Source organism: Triturus cristatus, chromosome 4_1, assembly GCF_964204655.1.
Source record: "Triturus cristatus chromosome 4_1, aTriCri1.1, whole genome shotgun sequence".
Taxonomy (NCBI): domain Eukaryota; kingdom Metazoa; phylum Chordata; class Amphibia; order Caudata; family Salamandridae; genus Triturus; species Triturus cristatus.
The window spans coordinates 379533756-379550060 of record NC_140585.1 but is presented as its reverse complement, the minus strand read 5'-3'; the positions used below and the strand labels follow the sequence as shown (position 1 = coordinate 379550060).

Sequence of the window (16305 nt, the reverse complement as noted above, 5' to 3'; positions counted from 1 at the left end):
AGCCCACAAGGACGCCATCCGCAGACATCACCACCTCATCAGACTAGCTAAGAGATCCACCTTCAAAGACCGCCTGGATAACAACGCACACCACAGCAAAGAGCTCTATAGCATCGTAAAGGAACTCTCCAACCCCAGCGCCAGCGACATCCCACCCTCACAAGAACTGTACAACTCACTAGTCATCTACTTCCACCGCAACATCACTGACACCCACAACAGCTTCGACACCACAACCGCCCCGTCTACGCCCTGCGAACGCCTGCAGCACCAACCGCCTGACCTCCTGGACCAACGTCAACGACGATGAGACGTGCAAGGTCATGAACTCCATCCACTCAGGATCTCCGTCAGACCCATGCCCACACCACGTATTCAACAAAGCAGACGCAGCCATCGCACCCCAACTACGGAAGGTCATCAACATCTCCTTCGATACAGCGACATTCTATGAAGACTGGAAGCACGCTGAAATCAACGCCCTCCTCGAGAAGCCCAAGGCGGACCCCAAGGACCTCAAGAACTTCCGGCCCATCTCCCTGCTCCCGTTGCCAGCGAAGGTCATCGAGAAAATCGTCAACATGCAACTGGCCCGCCACCTCGAAGACAACAACATCTTGGACCCGTCCCAGTCCGGATTCAGACGAAACCACAGCACCGAGACAACCCTCATCGCCGCCACAGACGACATCAGGCGCCAACTAGACAAAGGCGAAACATCAGCCCTCATCCTCCTGGACCTGTCAGCCGCCTTCGACACGGTCTGCCATCGTGCCCTAAAGACACGCCTCCAAGAAGCCGGAATCCAAGAGAAGGCTCTTGACTGGACCACGTCCTTCCTCTCCGGCAGAACCCAGAGCGTCCACCTTCCACCCTTCCGATCCGAAGCCACCGACATCCTCTGCGGCGTCCCCCAGGGCTCATCCCGACGCTGTTCAACATCTACATGGCCCACCTCGCACAAGTGGCCCGCCTTCACGACCTCAACATCATCTCCTACGCCGACGACACCCAGTTCATCCTCTCCCTCACCAAGGACCCACACACCGCCAAAACCAACCTCCACGAGGGAATGAAGGCAGTCGCCGACTGGATGAGGAGCAGCTGTCTGAAGCTGAACTCTGACAAGACGGAGGTCCTCATCCTCGGACCCACCCCCTCAGCCTGGGACGACTCTTGGTGGCCGACAACACTGGGAACAGCACCGACACCCACCGACCTTGCACGCAACCTAGGATTCATCCTCAACAACTCCCTCTCCATGTCCAAACAGGTCAACGCCGTCTTCTCCTCCCTCGTCAGCAGCAGACTGAACTACGGCAACGCACTCTACGCAGGAATCCCAGCCAAACTCCTACGACGACTACAATGCATCCAAAACGCCTCCGCACAACTGATAGTCAACGTACCCCGCCGCAGCCACATCACCCCCCACCTGAGAGACCTACACTGGCTCCCCGTCGACAAGAGGATCACCTTCAAGATCCTCACCCGCGCACACAAAGCACTCCACACTGCCGGGCCAGCCTACCTGAACAGCAGACTCAGCTTCTACACCCCCACCCGCCAGCTCCGCTCCGCCAACCTCGCCCTCGCCGCTGTCCCCCACATCCAACGAACGACATCCGGCGGCAGATCCTTCTCCTACCTCGCCGCCAAGACCTGGAACACCCTCCCTACCCACCCATGGCAGACCCAACATCTACTCGCCTTCAGAAGACTCCTCAAGACCTGGCTATTTGAGCAGTAGCGGTACCACCCCCCCTCAGCGCCTTGAGACCCTCACGGGTAAGTAGCGCGCTTTACAAGTACTTTGATTAATTGATTGATTTGATGGGTTGACCCTGAGCTAAATCCAAATAATTTGGTTGGGCTGTGGGTGTATAATGCGATGCTGTTCTTTTTTTACACAACACTAAAATGTCTAAAATGTCAAAGTCAATTTTTCTTCTGACCTGATTGTGCAGAAGTCTCTGGCTCACAGAGCCCTGCGAAATATGTGTAATTTGACTAATAAAATTTGTTTTAAAGACAATAAATGGTTTGTCTGTAATTATCTGTAAAAACGGAAAACAGGGAGCCTTAATCATAAATACCCGATTGACTTCTAGCAATTCATTGGTTATAATGCTTCTTGCTTCATTCTATCACAATGCAGGAGATTTTCCATCTTCAGACACATATGCCCACAAACACACTCCAAATGAGACAAAAAGAATGCATATAGCTTTGCCCAAGATGGTACCCAGTAGTTTCTACCCTAATTTTAAACTTAAGACTGCACAGAGAGCACTGCCACTCTTTCCCGGAGGGCTCTATACTCAAGAATGTCCTTAGAACCGAACCAATGCATCCAAATGTCACAGGCATTCCAAAGTGCACACACCTTGATGTGATAGATTCTAAGAGCATCAACTGAGGTTGAAATAATCACAAAAGATAGACCAAACACATGAAGCACGTAGTACAGGGCCCACTGGTTGGTCACTGGATCTCCTACTTATAACACATTCTATTTTGTTACATAATAAGACTTACAATGTGGAATAAGTTACTTCAAGATCTATGGGTCAGAGAAAATGTCGATGAACCAATAAAGCTAATATCCCCTGTAAAATGACCTCTTTGAACTTTATGTGTTTACTGAATTTACTTGTAACAGAGAGGGCTTATGGACGGGGTAGCTTTGCAGTCCCTGACCCCGAACGGTATTATCTTGCAGAGCAGGCCCATTATGCTATTTACTAGTTCAGCTCTAGCTGTACACGCTCTCATCTCCCAATTTAGAGGGACAAGCTGGAGACAGGTCGCCTTGCTACGGCACTTGCTACCGCGACCTAATGGGGCATCAAGACTAAGCAACGCACCAATTTAGATATGTGGTCGCCGGGGAGGAGCGCTAGATACCACTTGCTTTATTCCTTGGCTATGCCGGTCTTTGATAACCCATCCTTACCTACAAGGAAATCAACATTCAGCTCTGGGTAAAAGCACACTGGGTTTGACCCAGTGCAGCTACTCTTCATCATAATTTATTTGCTGTTCTTCATAACATTTTCCAACAAGATTCACCTCCTTTGTGATGCAGTATCAGCACCAACCGAGAACCAGTGGAGAGTATTATGCAGGTGCCATGTTTAAATCTACTACTGCAGCTGAGGGAGAGCAGCCCACAAAACACTTCACCTTCCTGAGAGTCTACTGAGAACTTGTTGACGGACTTCAACAACCCCATGTTATTTGCTCTAAGTTTCATACTGTAGATAGAACAAAACTCTTAAGGCAAAAGGCACATTTGCACAGAGTTTTGTTACTCTGCTGCCATCTTGGAGTTCATCTCGTTTTAAACTTGTGACTGTAATACACAAAAGTAAAACACTTTTTGATTCTATGAAGCACTTATAGAGCACATAGCTAGCCTACACTATTTTAGCGTGTTGTGAACAAGTTACTTACAGTCAGTAAAGCCTTTTCTGTTAGCTAATTCTAACTAAACGCAAATTACTCCCCTTATGAATTTACCCACGTGCGAGACTGGATCCGGAAATGTTTGCTGCAATTTCTTCATGTGTCGGCCAATGGCATTGAGCGGCTCTGCGTCAGATCTGTCCCGCACTGGACGTGACATCAGGACCCCTATAAGCGCCACCTCCACGTGCAGAGACAGAGCCCTTCAAATCAGAATATGGCAGTGTGCAGACTTTCAGAATTGGGATTTTATTAATGGAGTGTCCATGAGATGATTCCACAGAATGGAGAGTAGGATGCGCGAGTAAGGGGTCAGAAAGACTCTCTACCAGAAAAGGGGTTACCAGAGCAATTAACTTGTTCTTCAGATAGAGACTTCCAATCACACATTCCTCAACTTGTGATTAGATATCAAGGCAGTACCTCCACAGGTGGCTCATCTGTGGAATTTATGAGATCAGGAAATCTTGCAGGACATTTTAGGCAACGTGCTCCTCCCCCGGGCCTGGTTGTTCAGGCAGTGCTTCGTGAAAGTGTGGAGGGACATCCATGTTGCAATCTAGTGAATATCCAAGAAAGGCACACCACAGGCCAGCGCTCTAGTGGAATGAGCACACAATCCTTCTGGGGGTTGCTTTTTAGCCAGTCCACAGCGGAGCTCGAAGCATATATTCTTTTGCACCACTTTGCCCCTTTTCACCCCAGAAAAACCAACAAATACCTAATCCCTGATGCTTTAAGTGTATAAACTAAAGGCCCTCTTAGGGTCCAGACAGTGGAGATGTTTTTTACCCTTGGGGAAATTAAGCAGTGCATAAAACGTGCGCAAAATGATGGACTGCCCCATAAGGAAGGGCGCAATTACCTTCGGAAGGAATGTCTCTTTTGTGGGGGGGACAAATTTGTCAAGAAAGAAGGAACTATATGGCTGTACAACAGGCAACCGCTGAAGCTCGCCGATTTGCCTAGCGGATATTATAGGGATCACGAACGATGTACTGATGGTCAGCAGAAGGAGAGGGCAACTGAGTATTATATTGAAAGGAGTGCACATTAAGAAAGGAGGGGACCAAATTTGGGTCCCACTGAAGCATGACAAATGGTGTTGGCAAAAACAGATGGATCAGCCCTTTCAAAAAATGCATCACATCTGGTAAATTGAAGATGAATGGCTTATCTGGCAAACGCAATAAGGCCGAAAGGTAACCCTTAACTGTTGCCACGGTAAGGCATTGGTGGGCTAAAGAAAGACAAAACATAAAAACATCAAACAACTTTGCATTCAGGGGCTAAATGTTATGAGAGGAACACCAGACAACAAACCTCTCAGATCCCTGCATAAAATGTTTTGGTAGATGGACGTCTGGCTTCCAAGATGACTCCAACCCCTTTTTAGCAGGCAAATCAAAGGTGAGCAACTGTCACTGTTTAATCTCCAACCATGGTGGTGTAGGTTTCACAGGTTTGGTGCAGGACCCTTCGCTGCTGTTCCGAAAGGAGGTCCTCTCGAACGGACAGCCAGTTTGGGGGACAGGTTCTCATGGCCAGAAGTTCCTAGTACCACGCTCTTCTTTCCACTGCTGGGGTCTCTAGGATTACTTCGGCTCAGTCTTACTTGATCTTTTTCAACGTTCTGGGCAGGAGAGGCAATAGTGGAAAAGAGTACAAGAATCCAAAGTCTCAATTCAGACTGAAGAACTGCCTTAGGAACTCTAACACGCAAAGGTTTTCAACAGTGGCAAAAAGATTGAATTGGGGTTCTCCCCATTGCTGGAAGATTTACTGCGCCCCCTATGAGTGTAACTGTTATGTGTGATCCACTAGGAAAGTTGACAGGGTTTGTCTGCCTTGAAGTCTAAAGAAATTAACAGTGGCTGGGCAATCAGGGAGATGCCTACTGAGCAATCAGGCAAATGCCTAAGGAGTTAAGCCTCTTTCAGAGACGTTAAGCATTCCGGCACAGGAACCACAACCCCACTCCACCCTGTTTGCTGCAGTACCACATGGTGATCATGTTGCATACGAGAATCTGTACCCGTTCCCCCTACATGGTCTGGAGGAACTCCTTAAATGCCAAGCAAATCAACTGCAAATCCAGCAGGTTGATATGGAGGAGTGCTTCCCCTGCGACAGACTCCTCTGATCAACATCTCTCCCAGATGACAACTCCAGGCCAGCAACGATGAATCTGTCACAATCATTAGATCTGAGTAAGTTATGTAGAGAGGTCTACCTCTGGTCCAACTGTAGTCGAGCAGCCAGCATTGCAGGTCTTTCACAGTCTCCTCATACACCTGGATGCACTCTGACAGGTCCCTTTGGTGCTGAGCCCACTGAGGCTTCAGTTCCCACTGCAGAGCCCGCATATGCCACCTGGCGTGGTAAACAAGCAGAATGCAGCAGGCCAAGGGGTCCAGAAACCTCAGAGCCGCTCTGAGACCCAGGTCAAGAATTTAAAATATCAGGATCATAGTCCAAATGTTATGGACTTATTGAGAAGGAGGGAAGACGAAAAAGCACTGTATCTAGGATGGCTCCAATGAAGGCAAGCCATTGTGAAGGAGTCAGGCATGACTTCTGCAAACTGAAAGATCTCAACGTCAAGAGGTTGGACGTTGTCTGGAGGTGGCTTATGACTGCTTGAGGTGATTCTGGCTTCAATAGCCAGTCGTCGAGGTATGGGAAGACTGGTATTCCTTACCTCCGCAGATGAGCTGAAACCCCCTCGCATCAACCTTTGTGAAGACTCAAGATTCACTGGTAAGGCCAACGGGGAGCATGGTGAACTGAAAGTAGTCCTTAATTAACTGAAACTGCAGGTAGCTTTTGTGGGACTGCATGATGAGGAAGTGAAATAAGGTATCCTTCAAACCCAATGCCAACATCCAATCTCCTAGGTCTAGAACATACAGAATTTGTGGCATTTTCCTACTTGTCCTTCTAGAGGAAGAAGTCCAAAGAGCGCAGATCGAGGATAGGATGGAGACCGCCGTCCTTTTTCAGCACCAGAAAGTAACAGGAATAACAGGCAATCCTGATCTCTAATGCCAGCACCCTTTGTATGGTTCCCTTGGCCAAGAGAGTTTGAACTTCTCCACGAAGTATGGACAAGTGGTCTTTTAGGAGGTGTTCGGTGTGGGTGGCATGTACGGGAGATGGGACAGGAAGAGTAGGAAATAACTGTTCACACGATCTGAAGCACCCATTGGTCAGATGTGATGTTCCTCTACTCACATAGAAGGTAAAAGGAGATACAGCCTCCCATCAGGCAATAGTGAGCTGCAGAGAATGATCTAAAACAGTTTTGCGACAGCTGGGGAGGGGGAGCAGAGGGTTGTTGAGGCTCGTATTGATATTGCCTATTTTAGTATTCCCATCAAAACCTTAGAAGGGGAAATGCTGTTGAGGAGTATGTCGAGCAGGTGGAGCTAGGTCTACGAAGAAAGCAGTGGTTTTGCTCTCTCTAAATCTCTTCAAATCTTAGTCTGCATTCATTACTAACAGCCTAGAGTCATTGAAGGGCATATCTAAGTAAGACTTCTGGACATCTGAAAAAAACTTGTAGATCGAATCCAGGCATGGCACCAAAGCACCACGCTGGTCTCAACTGCCCTACAGTCAGTTCTGTCCAAGCCCTAGCAAATAGAGTATTTCGCTGCATCTTGGCCATCTCTAATTCTGCACTGGAGGGTAGGGCTTATATCTTCTGGGACTGCTGGCACTCTTTCCCACAATGCAGCTAGGGTTGATGTTTTGGAGGACAAGACTGGTAGAGGAGAACACCAGTTTTGCCTATGTCTCCATCCATTTCAAGTCTCTAACAGGGTGAGTAGTGGGGAATAGTTTGGGGTAAAAGCGGCTTGTTGACACCAGCACTCCAGACTGGGGGTGCTCAAGCAGGAAATCAGGATCCCCGGGAGTGGGCCTGTGTCACCCTGCTACTTACTTAGTCACTGGGGGACAAGATCCTGGCTTTGCCCAGGAGCCCACCAGCACATCAGTAAGGGCCTCATTAAGGCAGTAGGCGTTCTTGGCTGGTTTCTACCAGGTTGAGGACCTCCGTAAATAAGACTGTCTTAACTTCTGTCCTTGAAGGGTGAGGGTCTAGCACCTCTGATCTTCTGATATCTGTAGCGGAGGAGGCAGACTCCTCCAGCGAGGTGTCTGAACCACTAGCCTTCTGTAAATCGTTAAAAAAAGGTTTGCATCATCAAATGGGTGAATGTCATCATTATTGCCATCAACATTATCATCATCATGGTAACAAGCATATGTTTTTGGGTCCGAATGGGCATACTGGTATAGTCTCGGTTGTGTTTCAGAGTCTGACAGAACTATCTGCTTTGCTTCCGGTGTCAGTGATGTTGGTACTAGCGCCAGGGCTCAGACTGGTGTCTTCACTTGGGGTGCCTAAGGCGCAGTCAGACGTTGTGCCAGGTCCAGAGTAGGGGGCTGGCCTTGAATCGAGACCAAGTGACATTGGGGATACATCTGACAGCAGCCACACGACTGGAGGTCACATCGGATCCTTGGGGCTAAAGGGGCACAAAAGGGTAGCAGTGAGGCACCAAAGATAATATCTAAGGCCTTCTCCAGCTCACAGACCTGTTGTGGCCTGGGAGATGAGGGCCCATCGGCATCAGCTCTGTAATTGATTTTGAAGTGGGGGAATCACTTTTCGCCCTTGAGCTACCCAGGGTAATGTGCATCTTTGAGTGGCGGGAATGGCAGGATGATGGAGACCCACGCTAAGATTTTTGGGGGATTTTTTTTTTTTTACTTCTTTTAACTACCGAACTCTATTACTTGGACGTTGAGTGGTCATGAAAGCGGCCTCCACAGTGAAAGGGCATCTGCACCCTTGACTTAGACTAGAAATGTTTCTTCAACTTCTTGCAGAGTTCGCCGATTCATCTACGTGCAACACTCGCACAATACGCAATCATGTTTGCATCCAAGATACCACAAACCGTCCTGACACGGCTTAAAACCAAGGGAATTGCTAGCAAAAGTTTCCAAATCCAATCTCGTGGCTGGGAAAATTTACATGCAGAGGAATTTGAAGTAAGAAGTCTCTATCAGAATTTTGTTTTTACTTGAGGATATCAAAAATACCTTAAAGAATGTAGATTATGAAAAAAACATCCATAAAATAAATTAATGTTTTTAATTACCACCAACTCAGGAAACATCCTTTTAAGGCTTTCAAGTATCTCTGCTTTCATCTTCTGGCGACTGCCTTCATGGTAATCAATTCTTGCACTTTGTAGATCGTTCATAATGCTGTTCAGTTCTTCATTCACTTCGACCATTCGTCTCTTCCCATTTTCAATTTCACCACACAGGATTTCTTCCTGCTGTCGGTGCTCTTCTAAATTATAACTTATTAGTAAAGCCAAAATAAACAAATAATGTACATTTTAAAATATTGTGCATGTTTGACCTTTTAGAAGCTGAATCACATTTCATACATAAGACAGACATATATAACAATACACCACTATACATAACAACCTAGATTACAGTTACCTTTAATGACTATGTTGCACTAATACATGAAAATACACTGATTTACTGAATTCAACTATTTTCCTTTGACATAAAAAAAACTGCAGTTTATTGGTCAGGGCAATGGAGTTTATTTAATTAAACGTTTACAGTATACCCCCCCCCCCCCCCATCCTATCGACACTGCCATTAGATGTGCAAGTAACTAATCATTTACACACGCTTGCCCTTTTCCTGATTTGTCAGCAGGCTGACTGAGGTACCCTCGTATGCTCCCACACCCAAAATGCCTACGGCCGCCTAATGGACCCATCACCCCTTCTTCCAGCTGCTCTAGCGCACCCATATATCATTCCCACTCCATCAGGCACCCCACTTGTCCGCAAACTCCTCCTAGTTCCTATCCCACCCACTGACAACCAGAGGTGTTGTTGTCTATCCTTACAGAGGTCCTTCTGCTCACCCTTCTTTACTCCAGGGTGGAACAACCATGAAGTAGCACTTCAGAATAGGTCCCCAGGCAGACGAAAGGGGACCCAAAGAACCAGAGGAATGTATGTGCAAAGAGAGAAAGTCTATATACTGTGTATATGTGTGTGCATGCCGGTGTGCGTACTTATGTGAGGAGTATGTATGAGTGCTCTGTGCCCACCCTGGTAAGATACTGACCATCACGGAAAGGTGGTTATTCTTGGCAGCTTGTGGCCATTTACAGTATGATACATTTGGCTTGTTACTGGTAACATCCTGATTCTGGTACACTTAATGCAATTCTTAACAACGTTTGGTCACTAACGACATGATTCCTAGTACTCCCCATTGGTAAAAGGCAGCCTTAGAGAACAGTAATTGTGGCAAGTTAGGGACATTCATGGGATGATGCCTATTACCCTACTACAGTTTGTATGAGTGAGAACTTCAAAGTGCACCAGTCCCGACTGGCGTGAACACTAAAGCAAGTATTTGGAAATTATGAACATTGGGCATAATAATCAAATAATGGGATAACAAAAAAAAACTGTGACACCTGCACATCATTCTGAAACATTGAACGAAAGTAGGTATGTATTGCTGTTTTTGATAATTGTGTGTGGAGGGTTACAAGGCTGGATGCACACATTGAAGGTGATGCACGGTTGGCTATGGGGACAGGGTTTAGCCGCCCCTCCCACCCCAGCTGCAAAGCACACAGACATATCTTCATATCTAAAACTTGCTTAATGAACTGCAAGCAGTGAGGTTCACGTAATTTCCACTGCAGCACATTTTATTGTGTGCCTGTTTATTGCTGAACAGACAAGTCCACCAATTAATTCGTTTGCAGCGGTTTTAAGTCTGGTGGGCTCCTGTTACATAATGAATCAAGTAGAACATTCCAAGATGCTGGAGCCAGATAGGATTTCTAAGTACGTACTTAAAATTTATCCTACCTGATCGTGTATCTACTTACCTTATATTCATTCAAGTTTTCCGTGTCTTCCGGCATACCGCAGCGGCAGCAGGATTAGCGAGGAGAGCGCGAAGCGGAGGGACCCGAAGCAGCTTCAGCCCCCAACCCCAGTCTTAACAGGAGTACAGGAGTTCAGGCGACAATCCAGGGGTCTGGGGGGGCTGACAAAACCGTGAACTGTGAGCTGTGGACTGCGTCTCGCTTCCCCGCCTCCCGTCTGAAGTGAAGTGAACGCGAGGTAGTAAGGGGTATGAGCGGGCGCAATCCTCTGCAGCCCTTTGCAAGGCGGGATCGAATTTAAGAGCGGCTCACTCGTCGTCCACTACGCTGTGCATACCAAAAGGACTGCTCTACAACACCCCCCTGTTGTTTGCGCTGTCGTGCGCGATCCACTCAGTGGAGGCTATTCTCACCGCTCGTAGCAAGCTAGCAGCCCTGAACCACCTGAACAACCTGAGGTGGGGATCTGGCGAGGAACTGGCGACCGGAGGCACAGAGAGTCGAGTAAGAGTCGCAGAGCAGAGTGGAGCAACAGCGTAAAAACCGGTAGGGTTGGGTCGAGCGGAGTTAGACTTGCTTCCCCGCTCCCCACTCTGCATCCCTCTCCTCCTTGCTTCCCTCCCCTTTTACGCTTTTTACCCCGCGGCTGTGAACGGCTCTGGTAGTCTTCCTGCATTTTTGCACCCATCCATCACCAAAGCATCAAACTGAGCCGGAAAATTTAAATTATAATTAAAAACGTGAGGAAAACAGTAGAAATAGCAGAACCAACAGCATCACGACTTAATTACAACCCTATTCCGTTACATTGCAAGCTCAATCTCAGGGCATTCAAACTGTCCTTACTGTCCTCACTGTCTAACTGCCTGACCGCCTGATTGTATGTTGTTTTGCTTGATTACACCGCCTGGTGGACCTTAAAGAGACCAGATTTGTGGCTCGCAACAAGCCTGAAGGAACTGCAAAGTAAGGCTAAGCAAAGCAAGCAGGGCAGCACAAGGCGAGGCAAGGAAAAGCACAACGCAAAGTAAAGCAGTAAAATAAAGTAAAGCATCAAGCACTAAATATTACAACCTAGCAGCCGGAGATGCGTTCAGGAAAAACTAGATGAGCGCCTCCATCTAAATCAAAGCACAAAGCTAAGGAGGAACCCATGGTACTCACCACAGCCCTTCTCAGCAGGCCATCGTCCGGATGGGATCCACCATGTGGTAGAGATACAGACTTCTTGTGCGAGCCTGCATCCTCGAAACTCCGTATAGCCTCTGCCAGTGCAACCCAATTTGAGTGAAGCATTGAGTCAAAAGTGATTCCGAGTAAACAAATAGCACCAGCCTCGGACGCCAAGTGGAAAAGAGGCACCATGGCTTCTTGTATGACCCAAATAAGGTCCCACTCAGGCCAAAACAGCAGCAAACGGGCCCTGATCACCGACTTCTTAAAAATCGCCATCAAACCTACCTCGGAAAATCAACACTACAATGACCCCAAGACTCCGAATTGTAATAAATTAACTCAATCTACCACAGTTTCCACCAGTGAGGCCCTCACGGGTCCCTCATGGGATGGAACAACCATAAGGAGCAAGGATGACAGGAACGGCTGGGTTGCCATATCCAAAACAACTACCGTAGTCCCAAGCCTCCAAACTCTTTCTTCTAATGCACTTCACTCCTCGAATCTGCACCTAAAGCCAACACCTGTGGTAATTAAGGCACAAATTCATCACCACTTTCAGTCGTCTAAGCCTCTCCTGGAACCCCCCTGCTTGTAGTCCCCACTCTCACCCTTATTCTTATTAGGCTCTCAAGACCTCAAAAGCCTCAATGATGGCGCCATCAATCTCCAATTGACCGCAAATAATAGGAGTCCACTTGGCAACCTGATCATGTTATCATGTGTTTGCCACCTCGAGGCGAACAAGCCGACCAATCTCAACACAAACAGCAGAGACAGGCCCGTACAACCGTCGTACCAGCAAGAAGCTGTACAAAATAAACATCAATACCCTAGCCAATTCGAACCACTGGAGGAGTCGTTCTTTCAGTTCAATACATACAGATCCACCCCTGCTCTGCCACTCTCTTAATCCAAGGGCACAAGAACAAGGGACCGGTCTCGTATGCCACCTAGAAGCCAGTGTCAGAGCGATCGGCTTCCAGCCTCTACCAGTAACATGGAACATCATGCTCAGGTTCCCATTGAAGAAACCAGCTGTTCCCCAACATCTTTTGTCTGGCCACTCTTTCTCAACACCTTAGACACAATCAGCAAAGCTATGACCCTCCACTCTGATAAGCTTGACACTCAAGTAGATCTTTTAAACATTCTAGCTACTTACGTCCAGGGGATTGAACAAAAAATACATAGCTTCAACGAGATGATTGTGAAGGTGCAGCGAGACCAAGAGACCACTTACCAATTGCGCCACTGCCACTGCACTCAAATTATCGACAAACTTGCTGCGGTTCCAATCTTACTGACAGACCTTTAGGGCACCTTTTAAATAATTCTCCCAAGGCAGGGAAAGTTCACGAGGACCCATGGGTAAAGGATATGGCACACCCTAGGCCCACGGAAGGACAACTTATCGGCAGCACGGGCCCATCTTCAACGTCAATCTTAGAAAATACATTTGCATCTTGGGCCGCAAACACCCATGAAAATCCTAATACTTCGGCCTCTCAAATTTCCGATAATAATGATCAATCTCTTGGAAGGCCGATTATACCAACAAAGCCACTAATCAAGCGGGAGAAAAAACGTCTTAGAAAAGCGAGAAAAACAACCAAGTCATTTAATGAACGTATTTACTGTCCAACCAGAAGAGGGAAGGAAACATAACATCAATGATGAGGTCCCAAATATTTTGGAAGCAACAAGCAACAAGGAATCCTTAATTGCCCCACTTGACTCCGTCGCTACACTCAGCAGTCCAAATTATACTAAAATTAAACAAACGTTGCCAGATAATCTATACAGTTTATTTAGACCACCAACTAAGAAAGAGAAGCAACATCTTAACACCTCGTTTAAACAAACAGCAAATTCTGTATTTTAGTCTCGGACTGAACCGCACTACCCAACTACAATGTGCCGCAGTGAGGAAAACATGCTAAAGGATAACGCCTGGAAAGACTGTCGTAATTTCGGAAAAATTGAAAAAAAAACTGATAAGTCAAGTCTGGGACGCAACGTCACCACAAACATAAAGGCTAATAAAACTCCAAGACAATACTAATGTCTCTCCGCATTTGCCGTTGACGCCTCCAGGGCTTACAGAGGGAGTAGCCAAAATGGAACATGGCTTTGAATGCTCGCCTCAGTTTGAGATCTTCCCAAATAATAAAAAATTGGTCTTCATCCCTCACTATGTCTTAAGGGGCAACCATGACTTCCTTAACAGAAGTGTTCTGTTGAAGTTATTCAAGGCACTGCCCACTTTGAGCCACATTAACTCCAGGGACATTGAAAGTATAGGGTTCTATCAGAATCAGCATTCAGAGGAACTCCAAGAATCAACCACCGCCACGTTCACCGACTCTCTCGTCACTGAGCAAATCTGGCAGCAGAGGGTTACATTCGAAAAATGGGGCATTGAGTTAAAAAAGATCGACCTCCCCATGTTATCCCAGTCCATTGCACATGCCTAAACATCCAGCGGGCCTGTTAAAAGGTGCCAAAGGCCCGTATAATCGAAGCCCCCTCTCAGGCATTGATTCCAAGGCCAGGACAATCACAATCACCTTTGTTCATCCTGAAGTCAGTCAGCCCATTGGACCCCGGCACTCTAACAAGCCTGTAATTTTCCAAGCCGGGGCATGAAAAAATCCACAAGTTACCACAAATTCATTCTAAGGCTACCAAATTTGCTCCTGGAACGTGTTTGACCTCGGGATGAAATTAGAACATCCTGATTTCATGGAGTTTATTATACAGTATAAAATACTCCACTTCCAAGAAACCTGGCTAATAAAATCTACTCCTCTATTAGGTTATAAGGAATTTCAGAATCTGGCCATAAAGGGGACTAATCAGGGGAGAGCAAAAGGGGGCCTCTCCATCTTCATCTCGACTGATATTTCTGGCCTCGCCGTCGCCATAGACCTCGATTCCCCCTGGCTGTTATGCGTCAAACTTGACAATCCGTCTTCCAACAGTCTATTGATCATTAATATTTACATTCATCCTGCGTCCAAACAAAAACGGGCAAGCATTGACCACTTATTAGCCTCACTTGCCACCCTAAAACTTGCTTAGCCCGACGCTAACAACATTTTGTCAGGGGACTTTAACATGTCTTTATTGCAAGAAACAAATGGTACCAGGCGGCACACTCAGGCTAAAACCCGACATGACACTCTCGGCAAGCGATGCGCAGTTCATCTGTACGAACTTTAACTGCGAATGCTTAATGGGCACAGCCCAACTGACACCCCAGCGGCATACACACGGGTCACTCAAAAGTCAGCCTCTATCATTGACTATTCTTTCATAGATCATAATCTCGCTCCCCAGATTAAAAACTTTCAAATCCTGGACAGAGCAGAGAGTGACCATCAACCGCAATCCTTCACACTCCTAAGAAATAACACAAATCCAATTCTTACTAACGCAAAGCCTCAAGAACTCCATTGTTATAATCTCAAACGCCTCATTTGGAAAAAGGATAATATAAGTGACTTTATGGAAACATGCATCAGCATTTTGGAGAAATCCAAATTCGAACCATCCAGCATTTGGGCCTGGGAGTCATTCACCATTGAATTAAATCAAAAATGGTCTAAACCGGCTACTGGCAAAAAACTAGGTAAACTGTTGGGGGCAGCATGGTTCACCAAAAGCCTCAGAATCCAAAAACAACTGAACAAAAACCTACGAAAACTAAGAACACAGGGTTCACCTTCTACCAAAGACCAATTGCTTTTAATTTCCAAAGCCAGAAAAGACCTTAAAAGAGACATTATGGTGACCAAGAAAGTATTCCAGGAACATCTCTGGGCGAAACTCCATCACTCTTGCAAACATAGAGACTCCAAGCTTTTCTGGGAAATCATCAACCAGTTAACAAATGGCAGGAACCGACACTACAACTCGGACATCACGGAGGATACATGGAGAGCCCACATCGAATTACTATATAACGAAATCTCTCCCCCAGGCATTACTGCTTGCGGTTTCCAACTTAGCAACGGAGCTACCGTTAGAGAGCTAACAAAAAACGACTTTCCCCCACGGATCCTCAAAGAACTGTACTGAAAATAAAAAAACTGAGGGTGCCCCTGGGCCTAACAGCCTCCCAAATGCCTTGTTTCTGCACAACCCACCATTCTGGGCAGATCATTTGTCTCCTCTTTTCTCGAACATTCTAACTTTCAACATGATCCCTGACTCTTGGAGGGGAAGTATTCTAAGCCCAATATATAAATCGGGTTCTCGTTCCGATCCTGCAAATTACAGATTGATCGCTTTAATTGATGTGGAGGCTAAAATCTACGCTTCAAACTTGTTGGTAGATTTAGAGGACTGGGTGGCGCGAAAAAACCTTATTCCCCCAACGCAAACCGGATTTAGGGTTGGGATGGGCACCCTGACAAACATTTCCGCAGTAACACTCATGGCCAATCAAGCTCTTAGAAAATCAAGGCCACTCTACGTATGTTTCATCGACCTCAAAGCGGCCTTTGACAAGGTTTCAAGAGCCAAGCTATGGGTAAAAATGCGCAACTGGGGTGTCCCAGCTAAGTTGCTGGAGGCCATAATTAATCTGTACTCCCAGACGTGGGTCCAGATTAGGAAAGGAGATGGACTCAGCATTACCAAGAAGATCCACACACTCAACGGGCTAAAACAAGGGTGTGTGTTGGCACAGTGCCTTT

General features: G+C 46.8%; 1 protein-coding gene across 1 annotated transcript in view; it reads right to left on the bottom strand.

The window, feature by feature from the left end:
• Nucleotides 1-16305, bottom strand: part of SMC1B (structural maintenance of chromosomes 1B) — a 2533210-nt gene that overhangs the window by 1587232 nt on the left and 929673 nt on the right. The window contains exon 9 of the mRNA XM_085652431.1: nucleotides 8643-8850. Within this exon, the coding sequence (XP_085508557.1) occupies nucleotides 8643-8850 (208 nt within the window). The remainder of the gene's footprint in view (nucleotides 1-8642; nucleotides 8851-16305) is intronic.